Source organism: Thalassophryne amazonica, chromosome 1 (assembly GCF_902500255.1).
Source record: "Thalassophryne amazonica chromosome 1, fThaAma1.1, whole genome shotgun sequence".
In the NCBI taxonomy this organism is placed as follows: domain Eukaryota; kingdom Metazoa; phylum Chordata; class Actinopteri; order Batrachoidiformes; family Batrachoididae; genus Thalassophryne; species Thalassophryne amazonica.
The window spans coordinates 24,211,512-24,237,068 of record NC_047103.1 but is presented as its reverse complement, the minus strand read 5'-3'; the positions used below and the strand labels follow the sequence as shown (position 1 = coordinate 24,237,068).

Here is a 25,557-nt window from a genome sequence, read left to right as displayed (position 1 = left end):
GGGGGTCGTTTTGACCGTTGGGGTTTTTCATAATTATTGTATGGCCTTGCCTTACAATATAAAGCGCCTTGGGGCAACTGTTTGTTGTGATTTGGCGCTATATAAAAAAAAAGTTGATTGATTGATTGATTGCAGTCAAGAAATGAGAATTGTCCTCCATTCCCTTGGCACAGCTCCAAACGTTGCGTGGCTCTGTGCCGAGACAGAGTCCGGTCAGAATTAATAACTTCAAAACGAATCGCCGCTTTAAATAAAATGACACCTCTTACAAATGCTGTAATACAGACAAGAAACTACAATCAACTAAAACATTTTTTCCTCCCAAAATGAGACGTGCTGCATTCTTTATGAATTACATCCTGATGTGCAGGAGAGCCAGCTGCAAGATCTCAGCTCAGATGTATGGAAAGACATTCATGCCAATTATGTCTGAAAGGAAATGCTTTTGACAATAACTACAGATTTTGTGTATTTCTATTTTTGTCCAGAGATCAAGGATCCAAATCAAATCAATTTTATTTATATAGCGCCAAATCACAACAAAGTCGCCCCAAGGCACTTTATATTGTAAGGCAAAAGCCACACAATAATTACAGAAAAACACCAACGGTCAAAACGACCCCCTATGAGCAGGCACTTGGCGACAGTGGGAAGGAAAACTCCCTTTTAACAGGAAGAAACCTCCAGCAGAATCAGGCTCAGGGATGGGCAGTCTTCTGCTGGGACTGGTTGGGGCTGAGGGGAGAGAATCAGGAAGAAGACATGCTGTGGAAGAGAGCAGAGATCAATCACCAATGATTAAAAGCAGAGTGGTGCATACAGAGCAAAAAGAGGTGAATAAAAAGAAACACTGGGTGCATCATGGGAAAACCCCCAGCAGTCTAAGTCTATAGCAGCATAACTAAGGATTGGTTCAGGGTCACCTAATCCAGCCCTAACTATAAGCTTTTTCAAAAAGGAAACGTCCCGCCACTGAAAAATGTGCACGGCCCGTGACCAGCTTCCCACTGAGCACCAAGCCTGAAATACGTCATTGCGTGTAGGCTGTATCAGCTTTGCGCGCCTGGTGGCTGTTGTTTATACTTTTTTTAGCGGCAGAAACTTTGATTAAACACAACTCTCAGGGACTTGTTTGTCGATATGCCTGACCAGTGTGTCGCAGCATATTGCACAAACACAAGGGCAAAAGGTTTTAGCCTTTTCAAGTCCAGGCAGATTGATCAAAAGCCGCAGTGTTGTGCGATGCAAGAAATGTCAGGGTGCCGCTCCCTCTGCTCGCACACATGCATTTGCTCCCGACAGCAGACACTTTCCTCTACTGTCTCCATGTTCTCGCACCGCTCACAGGAACACCTAAAATGTCAACCCCAAATAATATGTTCACAATAATCTTGAAATGGTCAAGGAACTTGTAAAAATATCAGTGCAATACGGAGTAAACACGGCGGCAGCATGTTCACTGTTGTTTTCGGCGATCTTTTTTGAAACTTTCGCCATTTATTTCCTATTCTTTCGTGAAAATAACGTAACAAAACACGGATGAATGCAATGCCAGGCACTCGAAAACGGCAAAAACCCGAAGGTAATGACGGTGGTCCGCAAGTAGTAGCTACACTATCGCGGCTCCGGAACAGTAACAAAGGCAGTAAACAGACGCTAGAATCGAAAATGCTATAATTATAGTGTTATAAACAGCAGCAACAAAAATCAAAGCCTCCCTTACCATTCCGTATTCTGCAGCCTTTCAAAATCCATCAGAATTGGCACGTCTCTTGCCTCTGCTTCGGCTCCGCCATAAGCTCCGTCGGCATTATTTTCCAGAATGCTCCTGGTTTGAATGTTCGTCCAATCGGCTCCAATCTGTAGGGTCTAATCACTGCTGCGACATCCTCAGGATCCAAGTCAGAAATAATCCACACTTGAAGAGGAGTCAGAAAAGTTCTTGATCTCGTCACTGTCCATGCTGAGGTCCATCTGTTCCTGTTGTCAGTCGAACAGACAAAGACGGGACTCTACATGTTGTGACATCACGGCATCACGCGACCGCTGATGGAACACGCTTTCCAAGAAACACACTTTTGAGAAGCTGTACAAACTTTATTTCTCAGTGATAATGATTAAAACCACTTTCAACTTACTATACTGTATGTATATTTTGATATTTATATCAGTTTTACCTAATTTTTTAGGTGTCATATCCACTTTAAAAATGTCCACAGACTCCGACTACCTCACGGTCGCAGGAAGACCGTTCCACAGAGCGGGTGCACGATAAGAAAAAGTTCTTTGACCCGCAGACATAGAAAACGTGTAAAGCCTACTTTTAGTACACAAAAAATTCATAAGAGGTATGGATAAGTAAATCAATAAGGAATCGGATCAATAAGCGGAATCTATAATGGTATCGATATTGATAAAATCTTATCGATACCCATCCCTATGCAGGACTCCATAACAGAGCTCTGTGATTAAAAACAGTTTACTGAAGCAGTAAACGGGGTCCGGTACACAAAAAGGCAGTCCAACAAGTGCAAAAATACATGGAACATCGGGCTTAGGCCTGGTCGATAATACAGGCAGGTGGTCATAACACACGAGAGGCAAGCAGGTCAGGAATACACAAAAACAGCTCGAGAGAAGGCACAAGGCGCATCAATCTGGCGAAGGAATAAGGTAGACAGAGGAGCTTAAATTCACCCAGGTGATGAGGTGCTGATTGGAAGCAGGTGGGCATGAAATGCACCAGAAAGGGGGTGTGGCCAGAGAGGGGGAAACACCCACCACCAAGAGCCAGCAGAGACAGACAAGAGAGAAAGGGACAGACAGACCCAAACACGAAAAACCCCAGCAAGAGAAGCAGGCGAACAATACAAAAACAACTACAACACAACAAGACCTCACATCCTGACACTTTTATTTACCCGAAATGTTAGGAGATAGTAGTGTTTGGGGTATTTTCCTGCGAGTGTTGAAATAGAATGGCATTACCGTATCAGGTTTGTTGTCCATTCAGTATATGAGAGGGGAAGTGGTTGCAGAGTGACAGAAGGCTTCTGGGCTTAAGATTGAAGATTCAAGAGGCTAAATGAAAGTTCATGATGATTTCAGCTGAAATATAGACAGAACTATTAAAACATGGTTCAGAACTTTTCAGGTAAAAGCTGTACTAGTGTAATCTACATCATAGCTGTCAAACCAGTATTTTCCATCATCCCTGTTTAGTCAAAGTCTGGCTACATGTACTGCTACTGGCTATAAATAGGAGCCATCTTTACCGCCTGATGTATGGAGTCAGTACAGCTGCTAACATTTTTAAACTGGCTTTATGTTGCTGTTGTGGGCTAAATGTCTGCATTTTGACTGGCTCTGATTTTAACGTTTACAGCTGCCTGAGGAACTGGAGGCTCAGGAAGGGCTGGTAAGTCAGTGGTTGTTTCCTGGAGAATGCCGACAGGGGAACAGGATAACAGACGCCACCCAGCAGCTGAAAGGCTACATGGAACTTCTCCAAAAAAAGGTACCAATGTGCATCTGCTCAAATATCATAAGAAATGTTTTTTGTTTGTTTGTTTTTTAACAATATTTTTATTTGTTTTAACAGTTCAAGTACTATCACATTGAACAAAATTATATATGAAATATACACTCAACAAAAATATAAACGCAACACTTTTGGTTTTGCTCCCATTTTGTATGAGATGAACTCAAAGATCTAAAACTTTTTCCACATACACAATATCACCATTTCCCTCAAATATTGTTCACAAACCAGTCTAAATCTGTGATAGTGAGCACTTCTCCTTTGCTGAGATAATCCATCCCACCTCACAGGTGTGCCATATCAAGATGCTGATTAGACACCATGATTAGTGCACAGGTGTGCCTTAGACTGCCCACAATAAAAGGCCACTCTGAAAGGTGCAGTTTTGTTTTATTGGGGGGCGGATACCAGTCAGTATCTGGTGTGACCACCATTTGCCTCATGCAGTGCAACACATCTCCTTCGCATAGAGTTGATCAGGTTGTCAATTGTGGCCTGTGAAATGTTGGTCCACTCCTCTTCAATGGCTTTGCGAAGTTGCTGGATATTGGCAGGAACTGGTACACGCTGTCGTATACGCCAGTCCAGAGCATCCCAAACATGCTCAATGGGTGACATGTCCGGTGAGTATGCCGGCCATGCAAGAACTGGGACATTGTCAGTTTCCAAGAATTGTGTACAGATCCTTGCAACATGGGGCCGTGCATTATCCTGCTGCAACATGAGGTGATGTTCTTGGATGTATGGCACAACAATGGGCCTCAGGATCTCGTCACAGTATCTCTGTGCATTCAAAATGCCATCAATAAAATGCACCTGTGTTCTTCGTCCATAACAGATGCCTGCCCATACCATAACCCCACCGCCACCTTGGGCCACTCGATCCACAACATTGACATCAGAAAACCGCTCACCCACATGACGCCACACACGCTGTCTGCCATCTGCCCTGGACAGTGTGAACCGGGATTCATCCGTGAAGAGAACACTTCTCCAACGTGCCAAATGCCAGCGAATGTGAGCATTTGCCCACTCAAGTCGGTTACGATGACGAACTGGAGTCAGGTCGAGACCCTGATGAGGACGACGAGCATGCAGATGAGCTTCCCTGAGACGGTTTCTGTCAGTTTGTGCCGAAATTCTTTGGTTATGCAAACCGATTGTTTCAGCAGCTGTCCAAGTGGCTGGTCTCAGACGATCTTGGAGGTGAACATGCTGGATTTGGAGGTCCTGGGCTGGTGTGGTTACATGTGGTCTGCGGTTGTGAGGCTGGTTGGATGTACTGCCAAATTCTCTGAAACGCCTTTGGAGATGGCTTATGGTAGAGAAATGAACATTCAATACATGAGCAACAGCTCTGGTTGACATTCCTGCTGTCAGCATGCCAATTGCACGCTCCCTCAAATCTTGCGACATCTGTGGCATTGTGCTGTGTGATAAAACCACCTTTCAGAGAGGCCTTTTATTGTGGGCAGTCTAAGGCACACCTGTGCACTAATCATGGTGTCTAATCAGCATCTTGATGTGGCACACCTGTGAGGTGGGATGGATTATCTCAGCAAAGGAGAAGTGCTCACTATCACAGATGTAGACTGGTTTGTGAACAATATTTGAGGGAAATGGTGATATTGTGTGTGTGGAAAAAGTTTTAGATCTTTGAGTTCATCTCATACAAAATGGGAGCAAAACCAAAAGTGTTGCATTTATATTTTTGTTGAGTGTAAGAAGAGAACCCAAACAAACAAAACAAAAATACATGAAGCAGTTCAACCTTAGAATTGACAACATATTTGCCTAATTAAGTAGTCATACATGTAAAAAATGTATAATAATAATAATTATTATATATATATATATATATATATATATATATATATATATAAAGGGGGTGGGTGGAGTGGCGGAAAACTAAGCACTATTGCTCTCCCAGACATAGATCAGATTTTCTTTTTTTTTTTTTTTCCTTCTTTCTTCCCCTTCTCCTTCTCTCCTTCCCTTTCCTTTTTTTCCCTTTTCCTTCCCCCTTTCCTCCCTTAAGAAATGTTTTTTAATAGCATTACAGAACTACTTCCATGCCATGAGTGGGTAAAGAATATCCTGATGTTCAGCGGCAGAGCTTTTGGATGTAATGATTTTATATGCATCATTAAAACAGCTCAGTCATCTGAGTGGTTTAGAAAGACAGACGGACCCTCAAGCCTCAAAGCAACAACAAGCAGCTATATGACCGAAACCACAGGGCTCACGAGTAGCTCACTCAGAGGTCTGCTGTTTACAGCAAACAAATTTTTAGAAGTTACAACCTTCTGGGGTCCATGGATGTGGTCTCAGTGTATTTTTTGTAATGTTTCTATTGCGAGATCAATGACAGAATGTCAGAGTCTTTATTCGACCACTTCCTCAAAATGCAAATTCTCATCTGTAAAATGGATCACATTATCTTTGACTTGCAGAGGCTGGAGAAGTCACATGGGATGTCTCATGTCCTTTGTCTGCCTGCTCTGAGAGGCTGCACTCTGGCTGGAGAGTCTGTTATATGTATATAAGTGCAATATTTTGGAATGTTCCAAATTTCTGCTGTGTAGTTCCCAGCAGACGGTGCTGCTGCACTGCACAGTGCATGCTTTTAAAAAAGGAAAAAATATATACATTTGTTTCAAACCTTTTTCATATATTACTGTTGTATTGCTGGGGGGGCCTGGCTGCCTTTTTGCTTCTGTCTTTTGGTTTTCCTTCCAGGTGGCTTGCATTTGGGACTGAGTGGCTGTGTTGCTGAGGTTATCAGGACCTCCCCCTGATCACCTGCGGCTCGTCAGGACTCACAGCTGTGGTGCATCTATATGGATTGGAACATGGTGGCATTTAAGACTGGAGTATACAGTGTGTATTTGCCAGAGACTCGACCTTGTGACCAGACGGGTGAGATCGTCGTCTCGGGAGCCATGTCATCATCAGTGGATGCAGAGAACGTCCAGGGTTTGATGCACGGTCTGTGAAAGAGGAGGGGGTGAGGTCTCACGCTCGTCAGCACACTTCCTGAGACTCGGTTTGTTGCGGCCACCTGGGGGGTGTCGGCGGGGTCCTTGGGTCCGAACAGCTTCTGGCTCCGGACCGTTAGCGCTGCTGGGAGCGCACCACGCCAGACCGCACTTTCTTTTGTTATGTTTTGTATCACTGTTATGTATTAAATTCAGTTAGCCTTTGTACCGTGCTCTGCTTATTTCATACTGGGTCCTTCAAACGCTGGTCGGTTCTCCGAGCTGCGTCCGACACATAACAGTAGTCTCTGGCCAAACATCACGGACCCAGCGGTAGCAGAGACGGTAACGCGCCGGGAAGGCGGCAGCAGACGTTCAGAAGTTATCCGGATCAGTTGCGGGTGCTCTCCGCCCGGATGGTGCGCGTTGGAGAACCCATTACTGAATACTGATTTGAGCGCTCATGCAGCCGTGTTCCTGTGTTTGTGCCTTATCCGAGGGTCGTGGTGGAGTGTGACTGGCGACTGCTTCGCGTCACGCTCCGACCAGATAAGAGGTTTAAACGGGAGCTGCAAGAGTGTGCCTGTAATGGGTGAACGCGCACGGCGGAGCTCTGTGGTACGGGTCGCGGTGCTTCCTGTGTTACAGTCGTAGCCCCGTTTCCCCGGGTAATGATAGCTACTGCGTCTGTTGTCAGCTCCGGCGTTATTTAGTTGAATCACATTTTTGGTTGTGTGCTGCGCACAGAAAGGCAGCATGAGTTTGTTTTCTCAGTTACCAAAGGGGGTTTTTCATTTTTAGCACTTTGGCTCCCTCTTTTGGTGACTGAGTCACATTACCGTCAAGCTCTTAAGTTGGAACAGGTGTGTTCCATTTGTTTGAGCTTGACGGTATAAATTACTTATTTGTTTTGTGTTAGTTCATTTTGTGTGGGTGTTTTTTGAGTTGGTTTTTGTGTGGGATTTTATTTTTTGTTTTTCACTATTAGGGACTGGGGTTGTGACCCTGCAGTCTAAGAAGAAAAAAAAAAAAAAAAAAAGGACCCAAACAACTGTATGTTGGTCTGTTAGTCTTTCTTTTTATTTCTTTTTGTTTCACCTCCCCAGGGTTTGATGGGACGGTCCCCTGGGGGGTGATGGGGTGGTACTTGGGTTTTTTTTTCTTTTTTTTTTTGTTTTTGTTATGCCCTCTCTTCTCCTCTGGCTCCAGCCGGGTGAGCCGTAGTGTCGGCGTTGCTGGAGTGGTGCAGTTTGGTTATACTGGGTGTTTCCCAGGTAACCTCTGCACCTGTGGGGGGGGGGGGGGGGGGGTTGTGTTTTTGATTCCCTGTTCCACCTCCGGCTTCAGCACGCCTTTGGCCGTCTGCCATCGGCGTGGCTGAGGTTTGGGGCAGTGGGATATACCCGCAGCTAGTGGCTGGTGTAGAAGTCGGAGGAGTGGCGCCGTTTTGTGCCGTTTGCCATAACCGCTGTTCCACTCCTCCTGGTTGGCTTCTGGGGTATAGTCACGGTTGGTGACACTGGACGTGCTTCCAGTTTCCACTGCGCCAAGGGGGTGGGGTTGGGGTTGTTTTGTTTGTATGTTTTTTTTTTTTCTCTCTTCTTGTTTTTCCCCCCAGTTTCCGCCCTCAGGGTTTGGCTGTGGTGTCCTCTGGGGGGGAAAGGGCTGTGGGTCCATCTAGCCATGGACGGCCGGGGCTGGGTCCGTTGGTCATGAGGGGAGGCATCTCCTGGGGTTGACGAGTGGTCCTCTGGGAGGCGCTGGGAGTCCCCGTGGGTGACGTTGGATCCCAGAGGGACCTCGGCTGTGGTTATTACTCCTGGAGCTGGCGGGAAGTCCTCTGGGGGGTGTTGGTCCCTACATGTCGTTTGGGGGGGGGGGGGGTTGTTTTAGCACTTTTATTTGTAAGCTTAAGTTTGGGGTTTTTCTTTTCTCCTCTTCCCGGGGTTTGATGGGACGGTCCCCTGGGGAGGGGGGGTGGTTTGGTTGTTTGTGTTTGTCTCTTTTGTTTTATGACTAAAGACCGAACATGGTTGGATAAAGGCTGACCGCACAGGTTTAAGAACTCCTGGCCACACCTGTGGTAAGTGACTGACTGAAACAAAGGCAAGGATGCAGCCAGAGGAGAGGACATCAACCATTCTGTTGGAAGACGAATGCAGATGCGGTTTCCAGCCATGGTCCCTGGAGGGGGGTGTTTCTCCTGGGCTAGGTTTGTGTGGGCGCCGGGAGGCTTCCCGTGAGGGTGGGGTACTGTTGTATGGCTGGGGGGCCTGGCTGCCTTTTGTTTCTGTCTTTTGGTTTTCCTTCCAGGTGGCTTGCATTTGGGACTGAGTGGCTGTGTTGCTGAGGTTATCAGGACCTCACCCTGATCACCTGCGGCTCGTCAGGACTCACAGCTGTGTGGTGCATCTATATGGATTGGAACATGGTGGCATTTAAGACTGGAGTATACAGTGTGTATTTGCCAGAGACTCGACCTTGTGACCAGACGGGTGAGATCGTCGTCTCGGGAGCCATCTCATCATCAGTGGATGCAGAGAACGTCCAGGGTTTGATGCACGGTCTGTGAAAGAGGAGGGGGTGAGGTCTCACGCTCGTCAGCACACTTCCTGAGACTCGGTTTGTTGCGGCCACCTGGGGGGTGTCGGCGGGGTCCTTGGGTCCGAACAGCTTCTGGCTCCGGACCGTTAGCGCTGCTGGGAGCGCACCACGCCAGACCGCACTTTCTTTTGTTATGTTATGTATCACTGTTATGTATTAAATTCAGTTAGCCTTTATACCGTGCTCTGCTTATTTCATACTGGGTCCTTCAAACGCTGGTCGGTTCTCCGAGCTGCGTCCGACACATAACATATTACATTACTTTTGTGACCAGAAGAACTTCTTAAACCCATTTCTGACACAGTTCTTCCACATGCTTAAATTCGGGGAGGAAAAAAAAAACAGTTTGCATTTTCGGGTTTACAGCAAAATTGTCTTACGCAGTATTCTGGACAAATTTGTCTGACATTTAGGAAGCAAGACATGGGCATCATCCTAAAAGAAAATACTTCAAACGGACAATTATTGAGAGTATGGTTAAAATCAAGAAAATGACCTTGGACTTCAGAGGGTTAAGAGAAGCAGAACCTGGCTTGTTTTTTTTTTGTGTGTGTGTGTGTGTGTGGTGTGTGTGTGTGTGTGTGTGTGTGTGTGTGTGTGTGTGTGTGTGTGTGTGTGTGTGTGTGTGTGTGTGTGTGTGTGTGTGTGTGTGTGTGTGTGCGCGCGCTCCGTGTTACTGATTTTTAGTATACCTAGTTAGTTGTCCTGATCATTGCTGCTTCTACTACAATGTGTATTGAAAACTGCTAAGTTTGACTTTTAGAGTTTTCATGAAGACTTGATGTTGTTTATGCTGAAACTGAAATATCTGTTTAACGGCCTCTCACTCATCAACTTGTCACCAGTCTTATCTCTGCAAATGAAGGTTTCCTGTTTAGAACATTGAAGTTTTGTTCACTTTAGTGGTAGAGAAGCTTGAATCTTCAACTGGATTGGGTTGCTTGACACAAGGTCGTTCACTTCTAATCGCAGAAGCTTCCTCAGCTAAATTTCTTGCTCTGGTAGTCTGACTTCTGTCTTGACTCTTGTAGAGAAGAATAACAGAAGCCAGCAAAAGCTGGTGTTTTAACCTAACCAGACCCCTCCTACCAAGAGGCAGGCTGCTATTGGCTAGTGACTAACAATTGCTCTAATTAGCACCTATTGTGCTCTAGTTAGCACCCTCCTAATGACAGGGCAGCTGTCCGTCCTAACAATGGGACTGACGCCTCTCCTGACGACTCTCAATCAATCAATCAATCAACTTTTTTCTTATATAGCGCCAAATCACAACAAACAGTTGCCCCAAGGCGCTCCATATTGTAAGGCAAGGCCATACAATAATTATGAAAAACCCCAACGGTCAAAATGACCCCCTATGAGCAAGCACTTGGCCACAGTGGGAAGGAAAAACTCCCTTTTAACAGGAAGAAACCTCCAGCAGAACCAGGCTCAGGGAGGGGCAGTCTTCTGCTGAGACTGGTTGGGGCTGAGGGAAAGAACCAGGAAAAAGACATGCCGAGAAGGGGGGCAGAGATCGATCACTAATGATTAAATGCAGAGTGATGCATACGGAGCAAAAAGAGAAAGAAACAGTGCATCATGGGAACCCCCCCACAGTCTACGTCTAAAGCAACATAACCAAGGGATGGTCCAGGGTCACCCGATCCAGCCCTAACTATAAGCCTTAGCGAAAAGGAAAGTTTTAAGCCTAATCTTAAAAGTAGAGAGGGTATCTGTCTCCCTGATCTGAATTGGGAGCTGGTTCCACAGGAGAGGAGCCTGAAAGCTGAAGGCTCTGCCTCCCATTCTACTCTTACAAACCCTAGGAACTACAAGTAAGCCCGCAGTCTGAGAGCGAAGCGCTCTAATGGGGTAATATGGTACTACGAGGTCCCTAAGATAAGATGGGACCTGATTATTCAAACCTTATAAGTAAGAAGAAGAATTTTAAATTCTATTCTAGAATTAACAGGAAGCCAATGAAGAGAGGCCAACACGGGTGAGATATGCTCTCTCCTGCTAGTCCCCGTCAGTACTCTAGCTGCAGCATTCTGAACCAACTGAAGGCTTTTTAGGGAACTTTAGGACAACCTGATAATAATGAATTACAATAGTCCAGCCTAGAGGAAATAAATGCATGAATTAGTTTTTCAGCATCACTCTGAGACAAGACCTTTCTGATTTTAGAGATATTGCGTAAATGCAAAAGGCAGTCCTACATATTTGTTTAATATGCGCTTTGAATGACATATCCTGATCAAAAATGACTCCAAGATTTCTCACAGTATTACTAGAGATCAGGGAAATGCCATCCAGAGTAACGATCTGGTTAGACACCATGCTTCTAAGATTTGTGGGGCCAAGTACAATAACTTCAGTTTTATCTGAGTTTAAAAGCAGGAAATTAGAGCTCATCCATGTCTTTATGTCTGTAAGACAATCCTGCAGTTTAGCTAATTGGTGTGTATCCTCTGGCTTCATGGATAGATAAAGCTGGGTATCATCTGCGTAACAATGAAAATTTAAGCAATACCGTCTAATAATACTGCCTAAGGGAAGCATGTATAAAGTGAATAAAATTGGTCCTAGCACAGAACCTTGTGGAACCACCGCAGCGCAGTGCCTTTAATACCTATGACATGCTCTAATCTCTGTAATAAAATTTTATGGTCAACAGTATCAAAAGCAGCACTGAGGTCCAACAGAACAAGCACAGAGATAAGTCCAATGTCCGAGGCCATAAGAAGATCATTTGTAACCTTCACTAATGCTGTTTCTGTACTATGATGAATTCTAAAACCTGACTGAAACTCTTCAAATAGACCATTCCTCTGCAGGTGATCAGTTAGCTGTTTTACAACTACCCTCTCAAGAATCTGAGAGAAAAGGAAGGTTGGAGATTGGCCTATAATTAGCTAAGATAGCTGGGTCAAGTGATGGCTTTTTAAGTAATGGTTTAATTACTGCCACCTTAAAGGCCTGTGGTACATAACCAACTAACAAAGATAGATTGATCATATTTAAGATTGAAGCATTAAATAATGGTAGGACTTCCTTGAGCAGCCTGGCAGGAATGGGGTCTAATAAACATGTTGATGGTTTGGATGAAGTAACTAATGAAAATAACTCAGACAGAACAATCGGAGAGAAAGAGTCTAACCAAATACCGGCATCACTGAAAGCAGCCAAAGATAACGATACATCTTTGGGATGGTTATGAGTAATTTTTTCTCTAATAGTCAAAATTTTGTTAGCAAAGAAAGTCATGAAGTCATTACTAGTTAAAGTTAATGGAATACTCAGCTCAATAGAGCTCTGACTCTTTGTCAGCCTGGCTACAGTGCTGAAAAGAAACCTGGGGTTGTTCTTATTTTCTTCAATTAGTGATGAGTAGAAAGATGTCCTAGCTTTACGGAGGGCTTTTTTATAGAGCAACAAACTCTTTTTCCAGGCTAAGTGAAGATCTTCTAAATTAGTGAGACGCCATTTCCTCTCCAACTTACGGGTTATCTGCTTTAAGCTACGAGTTTGTGAGTTATACCACGGAGTCAGACACTTCTGATTTAAAGCTCTCTTTTTCAGAGGAGCTACAGCATCCAAAGTTGTCTTCAATGAGGATGTAAAACTATTGACGAGATACTCTAACTCCCTTACAGAGTTTAGGTAGCTACTCTGCTCTGTGTTGGTATATGACATTAGAGAACATAAAGAAGGAATCATATCCTTAAACCTAGTTACAGCGCTTTCTGAAAGACTTCTAGTGTAATGAAACTTATTCCCCACTGCAGGGTAGTCCATCAGGGTAATGTAAATGTTATTAAAAAATGATCAGACAGAAGGGAGTTTTCAGGGAATACTGTTAAGTCTTCTATTTCCATACCATAAGTCAGAACAAGATCTAAAATATGATTAAAGTGGTGGGTGGACTCATTTACTTTTTGAGCAAAGCCGATAGAGTCTAATAATAGATTAAATGCAGTGTTGAGGCTGTCATTCTCAGCATCTGTGTGGATGTTAAAATCGCCCACTATAATTATCTTATCTGAGCTAAGCACTAAGTCAGACAAAAGGTCTGAAAATTCACAGAGAAACTCACAGTAACGACCAGGTGGACGATAGATAATAACAAATAAAACTGGTTTTTGGGACTTCCAATTTGGATGGACAAGACTAAGAGACAAGCTTTCAAATGAATTAAAGCTCTGTCTAGGTTTTTGATTAATTAATAAGCTGGAATGGAAGATTGTTGCTAATCCTCCGCCCCGGCCCGTGCAACGAGCATTCTGACAGTTAGTGTGACTCGGGGGTGTTGACTTATTTAAACTAACATATTCATCCTGCTGTAACCAGGTTTCTGTTAGGCAGAATAAATCAATACGTTGATCAATTATTATATCATTTACCAACAGGGACTTAGAAGAGAGAGACCTAATGTTTAATAGACCACATTTAACTGTTTTAGTCTGTGGTGCAATTGAAGGTGCTATATTATTTTTTCTTTTTGAATTTTTATGCTTAAATAGATTTTTGCTGGTTATTGGTGGTCTGGGAGCAGGCACCGTCTCTACGGGGATGGGGTAATGAGGGGATGGCAGGGGGAGAGAAGCTGCAGAGAGGTGTATAAGACCACAGCTCTGCCTCCTGGTCCCAACGCTAGACAGTCACAGTTTGGAGGATCCAAAAAAAAAAATTGGCCAGATTTCTAGAAATGAGAGCTGCTCCCTCTAAAGTGGGATGGATGCCGTCTCTCCTAACAAGACCAGGTTTTCCCCAGAAGCTTTGCCAATTATCAATGAAGCCCACCTCATTTTTTGGACACCACTCAGAGAGCCAGCAATTCAAGGAGAACATGTGGCTAAACATGTCACTCCCGGTCTGATTGGGGAGGGGCCCAGAGAAAACAACAGAGTCCGACATTGTTTTTGCAAAGTTACACACCGATTTAATGTTGATTTTAGTGACCTCCGATTGGCGTAACCGAGTGTCATTACTGCCGACGTGAATTACAATCTTACCAAATTTACGCTTAGCCTTAGCCAGCAATTTCAAATGTCCTTCGATGTCGCCTGCTTCTGGCCCCCGGAAGACAATTGACAATGGTTGCTGGTGTCGCTAACTTCACATTTCTCAAAACAGAGTCGCCAATAACCAGAATTTGATCCTCGGCGAGTGTATCGTCGAGTGGGGAAAAACGGTTAGAGATGTGAAGGGGTTGACTGTGTACACGGGGCTTCTGTTTAGGGCTACGCTTCCTCCTCACAGTCACCCAGTCAGCCTGCTTTCCCGACTCCTGATGAAATGAATGACTCATTACCATGAACAAAAAACTGAAACTCCTTTGACCTGAGTACCACATTGTAAACAGGGGACAAAGCGTGTCTCAGACCCCCTCCCCAGTTAAGGCTGGGTTTCAACTGTTTCACATACAATGCTTCCTTTGCTCTCCTCTCAAACCATTTCTTTTCTCTGGCTAAGATTTTAACTTCCTTGTCCTCAAACGTGTGGTTAGTGTCTTTAAGGTGGAGATGAACTGCAGACTGATGTCCACCGGTGCCCTCTTTGCAGTGCTGGTATAGCCTTTTGTGTAACGGGTGCTTAGTCTCACCTATGTAGTGTTTGTTACAGTTTTCCTGACATCTGATAGAATACACTACATTGCTCTGTTTGTAACTAGGGATCCTGTCCTTAGGGTGAACTAATTTCTGTCTCAAGGTGTTAACGGGTTTAAAGTAAACTGGGATTTTGTGCTGTCTGAAGATCATCTGTAGTTTTTCCCCTACTCCTGCAAAATAAGGGACTTATTTTCACTTTAGTGGTGAAAATTCAAGATAGTTTGTCACCCAAATGTAATTTTGAAACCCAAAGGTAATTTTTCCTTGTTTTTACATCTGGATGGTCATTGAGTAGCATATGTATATAGTCTGTTTCAGTCACATCAACAGAAATCAGATGTTGGACCATGTCAAAATTAGTTTAAAAAAAAAAAAAAAAAGCTTTTAACACATTCACATTAATCTGTAAAGTAGTATGACTATTAGGTATCTTGAAATTTGATATAGTGGGAAGTGACATTCCAAAAGTTAGAAAAGTGGGTTTGTTTTATTCCTCGTCTGACAGGAAAATCTCCTTTATCCCCAAGTTACTTCCAGTGTGCAGTTGAGCGCTTTGCATGGCAGCATGTTGACATCAGTGTGTGTGTGTGTGTGTGTGTGTGTGTGTGTGTGTGTGTGTGTGTGTGTGTGTGTGTGTGTGTGTGTGTGTGTGTGTGTGTGTGTGTGTGGCATAATTGCAAAGAAAGCATGTATTACCACTTATTAACGTGTTTGCATTGGATGGAAGAGCGCTGTACAAATGCAGTCCATTTACATATGAAGGGTGGCGTGCAAAAAAAAAAAATTCCCCTCCCACACAGTATCGCTACACCTGGCCTTCTGATTGGCTAGAATGTAATACATCGTAACAAAATGTTCAGTTAGTTCAGTGGCATGGAGAATTTGGAAATGTGACAGGTTTTTGTGATTTTAGTTATCTGCTGTGGTGTTCCACAAGACTGGAGTTAAATTTCATTTTAAATGTATGATTGTGTGTATGTGGCTTTTCTTCCGTGAGCACCATGAGTGATTAAAAGGAATTTTTTCAAACATAACCGTACATTCACCATCACTAGCTTACCTAGGTTTGTGTCTCAGTAGCCATGTCCTTATTTTGGGATGGGGTGGGGGGGGTGTCTGTGCACCTACATCTCTGTAAACACACCATTGTCCCCACATGTGGTGCAGGGCTGCTGAAGTTGGTGGGTGAGCTGAGGTGTCAATGTCAATTTTATTTATATAGCACATTTACAACAACAGCAGCTGCCCAAAGTGCTTCACAGTAAAAACAATATCAAAAACCATACCACAAAAAAACAGCATTAAAATTCCAAAATACGAGGGCTGTCCATAAAGTATAGGTCCTTTTTATTTTTTTCAAAAACTATATGGATTTCATTCATATGTTTTTACGTCAGACATGCATGAACCCTCGTGCGCATGCGTGAGTTTTTCCACGCCTGTCGGTGACGTCATTCGCCTGTGAGCACTCCTTGTGGGAGGAGTCGTCCAGCCCCTCGTCGGAATTCCTTTGTCTGAGAAGTTGCTGAGAGACTGGCGCTTTGTTTGATCAAAATTTTTTCTAAACCTGTGAGACACTTCGAAGTGGACATGGTTCGAAAAATTAAGCTGGTTTTCAGTGAAAATTTTAATGGCTGATGAGAGATTTTGAGGTGACACTGTCGCTTTAAGGACTTCCCACGGTGCGAGACGTCGCGCTGCGCTCTCAGGCGGCGTCATCAGCCTGTTTCAAGCTGAAAACCTCCACATTTCAGGCTCTATTGATCCAGGACGTCGTGAGAGAACAGAGAAGTTTCAGAAGAAGTCGGTTTCAGCATTTTATCCGGATATTCCACTGTTAAAGGAGATTTTTTTAATGAAAGACGTGCGGACGGGTCCGCGCGTCGGGACGCAGCCGACGCGGAGCGGCGGCACAGGAAAAACACCTCCGTGTTGATAACCATTTGTAAAATCCAGGCGGCTTTTGATGGCTTTCAGTGGAGTGAATATATGAGAAATTGTTTAACAGCTGGACATGTTCCAACTTGTCCTTAAGGCTTCCAACAGAGGTGTTTTTCCTGTGGCGGAGCGTTGCGGCGGCTGCGAGCCGACGCGCGGACCCGTCCGCATGTCTTTCATTAAAAAAAATCTCCTTTAACAGTGGAATATCCAGATAAAATGCTGAAACCGACTTCTTCTGAAACTTCTCTGTTCTCTCATGACGTCCTGGATCAATAGAGCCTGAAATGTGGAGGTTTTCAGCTTGAAACAGGCTGACGCCGCCTGAGAGCGCTGTGCGACGTCTCGCACTGTGGGAAGTCCTTAAAGCGACAGTGTCACCTCAAAATCTCTCATCAGCCATTAAAATTTTCACTGAAAACCAGCTTAATTTTTTGAACCGTGTCCACTTCGATGTGTCTCACAGGTTTAGAAAAAATTTTGATCAAACAAAGCGCCAGTCTCTCAGCAACTTCTCAGACAAAGGAATTCCGACGAGGGGCTGGACGACTCCTCCCACAAGGAGTGCTCACAGGCGAATGACGTCACCGACAGGCGTGGAAAAAACTCACGCATGCGCACGAGGGTTCAAGCATGTCTGACGTAAAAACATATGAATGAAATCCATATAGTTTTTGAAAAAAATAAAAAGGACCTATACTTTATGGACAGACCTCGTATGCAAAGACACATAAGACCAGACACACACAGCTTAAATTGTATTAAAAGCCAAAGCATAAAAATGAGTCTTAAGAACAGATTTAAAAGACTCTAGAGATGGAGCAGCTCTAATGTGCAAAGGCAAACTGTTCCAAAGTTTAGGCGCAGCCACGGAAAAAGCCCGATCACCTCGAGTTTTTAATCGAGATCTGGGCACATTTAATAAAAGCTGGCTTTCTGACCTCACTGATCTGACCGGAACATAAGGAGTCAAAAGCTCAGAGAAGTTTTCGGGAGCCAAACCATTTAAACACTTGAACACAAGCAGCAGGATTTTAAAATCAATCCTAAATGTGACTGGGAGCCAATGGAGCAAGGCTAACACAGGGGTGATGTGCTCTCGCTTCCTCATCCCTGTAAGCAGTCGTGCAGCAGCATTCTGGACCTGCTGCAGATGCTTTAGAGACGACTGGTCCAGTCCACAGAGTGAGTTACAATAATCAAGACGAGATGTTATAAACAAATGAATAACTTGCTCAAAATCACACGCTGGAAGGTAAACCTTCACTTTTCTCAAGATTCTGAGTTGGTAGAAACTGGCCTTTACCACAGAATTAATTTGCTTGTCCATTTTAAAGGAGCTGTCAAAAATGACCCCCAGATTTCTGACAGAATCATGCACACAGGAAGATAAAGGACCAAGCACATCATATGAACCAGATGACCATGCAGGGCCAAAACTATTTCAGTTTTATTCTCATTGAGAATTAGAAAATTTTGGGCCAACCAAGTTTTCACTTCCTGCAGACAGTTTACCAAGATAGTAAGAGAATTTGATTGGAGCTTAAGTGGCAGATAGATTTGCAGGTCATCAGCATAAAAATGAAAGGCCAAGTTGTATTTTCTGAATATGGTGCCAAGTGGCAGCATATACAGTGGAAAAAAGGGCGGGACCCAAAATAGAGCCTTGTGGAACACCATAATTTAAGGGTGCTGAGCTGGACTGGTGTGGCCCAAGGTGCACAGAGAAACTACGGTTTCTAAGATAAGATCTGAACCACTCCAGTGCTGTCCCTTTAAAACCTGCATAATGCTCCAGATGGGACAGTAGAATACAATGATCAACCGTGTCAAAGGCTGCTGTCAAATCCAGCAAAACTAAAATCCCAGAGCAACCAGAGTCAACAATTAAAAGGAGATCATTAAAAACTTTCAACAGTGCTGTTTCAGTACTACAAAGTGATTTGAAGCCAGACTGAAATTTTTCAATAATGCCATTAGTATTCAAATGAGACTGAAACTGATCATAGACAATTTTCTCAAGGATTTTGGCTAAAAATGGCAACTTTGAAACAGGCCTATAATTGGCAAGAATATTAGGATCCAAGGTGGGCTTTTTGAGGAGAGGCTGAACTACAGCATGTTTTAAAACTCCTGATAACCAGATAAAAGAGAACCATTCATAACATTTAAAATGTATGGCCCAAGGACAGAAATAACACTTGGACAATTGGACTTCTTCTTTGTCTTTCGGCTGTTCCCGTTAGGGGTCGCCACAGCAGATCAGTCGTTTCCATCTCACCCTGTCCTCTGTATTTTCCTCTGTCACACCAACCACCTGCATGTCCTCTCTCAGCACATCCATGAACCTCCTCTTTGGTCTCCCTCTTCTCCTCCTGCCTGGTGGCTCCATCCTCAGCGTCCTTCTCCCTATATACCCTGGGTCCCTCCTCTGCACATGTCCAAACCATCTCAATCTCGCCTCTCTGACTTTGTCTCCAAACCGTCCCACCTGAGCTGCCCCTCTGATATGTTCATTCCTAATCTTATCCATTCTTGTCACTCCCAAAGAGAATCTCAACATCTTCAGCTCTGCCACCTCCAGCTCTGCCTCCTGTCTTTTTGTTAGTGCCACTGTCTCTAAATCATACAACATAGCTGGTCTCACTACTGTTTTGTAAACTTTCCCCTTCACTCTTGCTGATATTCTTCGGTCACAAATCACTCCTGCCACCTTTCTCCACCCACTCCACCCTGCCTGCACTCTCTTCTTCACCTCTCTACCACACTCTCCATTACTTTGAACAGTTGACCCCAAATATTTAAACTCATCTACTTTCACCACTTCTGCTCCTTGTAACTGCACTATTCCACTGGGCTCCCTCTCGTTCACACACATGTACTCAGTCTTGCTTCTACTGACTTTCATTCCCCTTCTCTCCAATGCATATCTGCACTTCTCCAGACTAGACTCAACTTGCTCTCTACTCTCACTACAGATCACAATGTCATCTGCAAACATCATAGTCCATGGGGACTCCTGTCTGATCTCATCTGTCAACCTGTCCATCACCACTGCAAACAAGAAAGGACTCAGAGCTGATCCTTGGTGTAATCCCACCTCCACCTTGAATGAGTCTGTCATTCCGACTGCGCATCTCACCGCTGTCACACTATTCTTGTACATGTCCTGCACTACCCTAACATAATTCTCTGCCACTCCAGACTTCCTCATACAATGCCACAACTCTTCTCTTGGCACCCTATCATAAGCTTTTTCTAAGTCCACAAAAACACAATGTAACTCTTTCTGTCCTTCTCTGTACTTTTCCAACAGTATTCTCAGAGCAAACATTGCATCTGTAGTGCTCTTTCTCGGCATGAAACCATATTGCTGCTCACAGATCTTCACCTGTTTTCTAAGCCTAGCTTCTACTACTCTTTTCCATAACTTCATGCTGTGGCTGATCAGCTTTATGCCTCTGTAGTTACTGCAGCTCTGCACATCACCCTTGTTCTTGAAAATAGGAACCAGCGCACTTCATCTCCACTCCTCAGGCATCCTCTCACTTTCCAAGATTTTATTAAACAATCTGGTTAGAAACTCTACTGCCATCTCTCCTAGACATTTCCATGCCTCCATTGGAATGTCATCTGGACCAACTGCCTTTCCACTCTTCATCCTCTTCATAGCAGCCCTCACTTCTTCCTTGCTAATCTCTTTTACTTCCTGATTTACTCTCACCACATCATCCAGCCTTTTCTCTCGCTCATTTTCTTTATTCATCAACTCTTCAAAATATTCCCTCCACCTTCTCAGCACACACTCCTTACTTGTCAGCACATTACCATGTGCATCTTTTACCACCCTAACCTGCTGCACATCCTTTTCAGCTCTGTCCCTTTGTCTGGCCAATCGGTACAAGTCCTTTTCTCCTTCCTTACTATTCAACTTCTTGTACAGCTCGCAATATGCCTTTTCCTTTGCTTTTGCCACTTCTCTTCTCGCCTTACGCCGCATCTCCTTGTACTCCTGTCTACTTTCTTCATCTCTCCGACTATCGCAAAACTTTTTCGCCAACCTCTTTCTCCTTATGCTTTCCTGGACCTCTTCATCCCACCACCAAGTCTCCTTGTCTTCCTTCCACTGTCCAGATGTCATACCCAGTACTGCCCTAGCTGTCTCCCTCACCACATCTGCAGTACTTTTCCAGTTGTCCAAAATTGCTTCCCCTCCAACAAGTGCTCTCACCTGCTCGCTAAATTTCACACAACAGTCTTCCTCCTTCAGCTTCCACCATCTGATCCTTTGTTGAGCTCTCACTCTCTTTTTCTTCTTTACCTCTAAAGTCATCCTACAAACAACCATCCTATGCTGTCTAGTGACACTCTCTCCTGTTACCACCTTACAGTCTCTGATTTCTTTTAGCTTGCATCTCCTATAAAGAATGTAGTCCACCTGTGTGCACCTTCCTCCACTCTTATATGTTACCCTGTGCTCCTCCCTTTTCTTAAAGTATATATTCACCACAGCCATTTCCATCCTTTTTGCAAAATCAACTACCATCTGTCCTTCCCCATTCCTATCCTTGATACCATATCTACCCATTACTTCGTCATCACCTCTGTTCCCTTCACCAACATGTCCATTGAAGTCTGCTCCTATCGCCACTCTTTCATGCTTGGGCACACTCTCCACCACCTCATCTAATACACTCCAGAAATCTTCTTTCTCCTTCATCTCACAACCTACCTGTGGGGCATATGCACTGATGATATTCATCATCACCCCTTCAATTTCCAACTTCACACTCATCACCCTGTCAGACAATTGGACAATAACACAAAAAGACAATTGGAAGGACTTAATTGCTGAACCACTTTGAGCAATTCAGTTAAAGATAGAGGCTGAAACTCAACAAAGGCCGAAGTGCACTCATTGTTTAACTTAAAGTCATTAGAGTGAGACACTGAAATCGAAGCCCTGATTTGTGACACTTTCTCAACAAAAAATGACAAAAAACTGTCACACAGTGAGTCGGACAACACAAGACCAGATTTAGATTCTGGGTTAATCAGACGATTCAGTACATTAAAAAGGACCTGAGGCCTGTGAGTGTTATTTGCAATAAAATTTGACACAAACTGGGCTTTTGCTGACTTAACAGCTTCCTGGTAATCCGCAAGACAGTCTCGAAATATTCCCAGAGAAACATGCAAATGGTCCTTCTTCCATTTACGCTCCGCGCGCCTGCATTCGCGCCTGCATTCGCGTCTGCGCGCACGAGTGGTCTCATTGTGCCAAGGCTCCGATGCAGACCTGGAGCGCTTGGTCACAAGTGGCGCAACAGAGTCTAGCGCTTCTGTGCAGACAGAGTTAAATAAAGTAAGAAACTCCTCACAGTTCAAAGCACTCGGGTCACGAAGTGAGGAGGGCACAGTGGCCAGAAACGCACTCGTAAATTGCTCCACAGACTGAGTTTAATGCGCGCTTTGTGCGCACAGAGAGGTCCCTCTTTTCCACTGAGCCTGGAAGAGCTAAATTGAATAAAATCGGCAGATGGTCCGAGATCTGACAGTCACATATCTCCTCGATTTGAACATTGAGGCCAAAAGAAATAAGATCTAATGTATGCCCCTTTTCATGCGTGGGACAACTAAACCACTGCGTGAGATTAAAAGAATCAATCACATTAAAAAAGTCCTTGACCAGAGGCTTATTATCACAACAAATATGAATATTAAAATCACCCACAATCAATAAACAGTCAGTGGTGGTTATAATTCCTGCCAGGAAATCTGAAAACTCTTGTATAAAATGCTTGTTGAATTTAGGGGGGCAATATATGAGCGCACAAAGGACAAGTGGGTTTGTCTGGAGTTTTAAGAGTTATATTTCAAAACTTGAGAAAAGTTCAGAAAGAGAGCGACAGCAGTGAAGGCTGGATTTAAAAACTGTTGCAAGGCCTCCACCTTTTCCAGAATTACGAGGCGCACTATGATATGTGCAGCCCGGTGGAAGACGTTCAGAAAAGGCTGAGCACTCACCCACTTGGAGCCATGTCTCCGTCAGGAACATAAAATCCAGTTTTTTTTAGAGGCAAAAAGGTGGTACTACTCTGGGTACTACTGCACTTAAATATGACAGGGATTTCATTATAAATAGCATTAAGTGTTGCTACATCTGACTTATTAACACAAAATGCATTGCCGTGGTGGTTTGAGCCCCTCTTGGGGTGCAATTTTTTTTATTACTGTTATTCCAAATTATTGTTATTCCAAATTTTAAATTTTAAAGGACTAAGAAGAGAGTAAATTTGATTTATCTTTCTCCATATGTCAAAATTTAGCTCCAGTCTTGTGGATCACTAGGACAAAATCACAAATAATGGGTGCTGCATGTGTATGGTGGAAGATCAGGGTCAGAGTGTCATAAGTGTCCTTATTTCTGAGTAAAGAATCACATAATAAATTCTACTGTCCAGAGTTGAACCCAGGTCTGATGATTATGATTGATTACGATCTTTACGGTCATGTTTTTTTTTTCTATTTTCTTTCATGTTTTTTTTTTTAGATATTTAGATACACTTTAGTATACACTAGTTGGTTGTTGGACGATATTGTATCACTTCCTGTTCCGGAGCACAGCGGTGTTTTGCTGTATCTGTTAATTTTGGCTCTCTGTTGGGACTGTTTACACAGAGACTGCTACCTGCTGCTTTGGACTTTGAACTAATAGTCTTTTTCAAGACTTTTTACTTTTTTACCTTTTTATTTTTTTTTTTTTTTTTTTTTTTTTTTTTTTTACTTTTTTACTTGACTCTACTGGTGGTTGGCTCTCACTGCGGTATTGTATCACTTCTTGTTCCGGAGCACAGCGGTGTTTTTCTGTATCTGTTAGCTGTTTGATCTGCGCAGTTAGATTGATCTAGTTATCTAGATTACGATTTGTTTCCCAGTGTAATCTTTACGTGCCTTAACTAAAGCACTCCTTCTGCTGAATCACCTCTAAATTATTTACACATTATTCGCTTTGCGTGTTTTTAGGAATCCGCTAGCTTAGCGTAGCTACTAGCTCTTAGCCGATTTAGCATGGCGGCTTCTCCTGTCTCTCCCGCACTTTTCTGCTCTGGGTGTGAAATGTTTAGTTATTCCTCGGCCTCCTTTAGCAGTAATGGTACTTGTAATAAGTGTAGCTTATTCGTAGCTTTGGAGGCCAGGCTGGGCGAATTGGAGACTCGGCTCCGCACCGTGGAAAATTCTGCAGCTAGCCAGGCCCCTGTAGTCGGTGCGGACCAAGGTAGCTTAGCCGCCGTTAGTTCCCCCCTGGCAGATCCCGAGCAGCCGGGAAAGCAGGCCGACTGGGTGACTGTGAGGAGGAAGCGTAGCCCTAAACAGAAGCCCCGTGTACACCGCCAACCCGTTCACATCTTTAACCGTTTTTCCCCACTCGACGATACACCCGCCGAGGATCAAACTCTGGTTATTGGCGACTCTGTTTTGAGAAATGTGAAGTTAGCGACACCAGCAACCATAGTCAATTGTCTTCCGGGGGCCAGAGCAGGCGACATTGAAGGAAATTTGAAACTGCTGGCTAAGGCTAAGCGTAAATTTGGTAAGATTGTAATTCACGTCGGCAGTAATGACACCCGGTTACGCCAATCGGAGGTCACTAAAATTAACATTGAATCGGTGTGTAACTTTGCAAAAACAATGTCGGACTCTGTAGTTTTCTCTGGGCCCCTCCCCAATCAGACCGGGAGTGACATGTTTAGCCGCATGTTCTCCTTGAATTGCTGGCTGTCTGAGTGGTGTCCAAAAAATGAGGTGGGCTTCATAGATAATTGGCAAAGCTTCTGGGGAAAACCTGGTCTTGTTAGGAGAGACGGCAGCCATCCCACTTTGGATGGAGCAGCTCTCATTTCTAGAAATCTGGCCAATTTTCTTAAATCCTCCAAACCGTGACTATCCAGGGTTGGGACCAGGAAGCAGAGTTGTAGTCTTACACACCTCTCTGCAGCTTCTCTCCCCCTGCCATCCCCTCATTACCCCATCCCCGTAGAGACGGTGCCTGCTCCCAGACTACCAATAACCAGCAAAAATCTATTTAAGCATAAAAATTCAAAAAGAAAAAATAATATAGCACCTTCAACTGCACCACAGACTAAAACAGTTAAATGTGGTCTATTAAACATTAGGTCTCTCTCTTCTAAGTCCCTGTTGGTAAATGATATAATAATTGATCAACATATTGATTTATTCTGCCTAACAGAAACCTGGTTACAGCAGGATGAATATGTTAGTTTAAATGAGTCAACACCCCCGAGTCACACTAACTGTCAGAATGCTCGTAGCACGGGCCGGGGTGGAGGATTAGCAGCAATCTTCCATTCCAGCTTATTAATTAATCCAAAACCCAGACAGAGCTTTAATTCATTTGAAAGCTTGTCTCTTAGTCTTGTCCATCCAAATTGGAAGTCCCAAAAACCAGTTTTATTTGTTATTATCTATCGTCCACCTGGTCGTTACTGTGAGTTTCTCTGTGAATTTTCAGACCTTTTGTCTGACTTAGTGCTTAGCTCAGATAAGATAATTATAGTGGGCGATTTTAACATCCACACAGATGCTGAGAATGACAGCCTCAACACTGCATTTAATCTATTATTAGACTCTATTGGCTTTGCTCAAAAAGTAAATGAGTCCACCCACCACTTTAATCATATCTTAGATCTTGTTCTGACTTATGGTATGGAAATAGAAGACTTAACAGTATTCCCTGATAACTCCCTTCTGTCTGATCATTTCTTAATAACATTTACATTTACTCTGATGGACTACCCAGCAGTGGGGAATAAGTTTCATTACACTAGAAGTCTTTCAGAAAGCGCTGTAACTAGGTTTAAGGATATGATTCCTTCTTTAT

At 43.8% G+C, this 25,557-nt stretch overlaps 1 protein-coding gene across 2 annotated transcripts in view; it reads left to right on the top strand.

Moving 5' to 3' along the window:
• LOC117507489 overlaps positions 1 to 25,557 on the top strand; it is a 75,372-nt gene that overhangs the window by 46,140 nt on the left and 3,675 nt on the right. For both annotated transcript variants that reach the window (XM_034167367.1, XM_034167374.1), the window contains exon 9: positions 3,386 to 3,517. In XM_034167367.1, the coding sequence (XP_034023258.1) occupies positions 3,386 to 3,517 (132 nt within the window). The remainder of the gene's footprint in view (positions 1 to 3,385; positions 3,518 to 25,557) is intronic.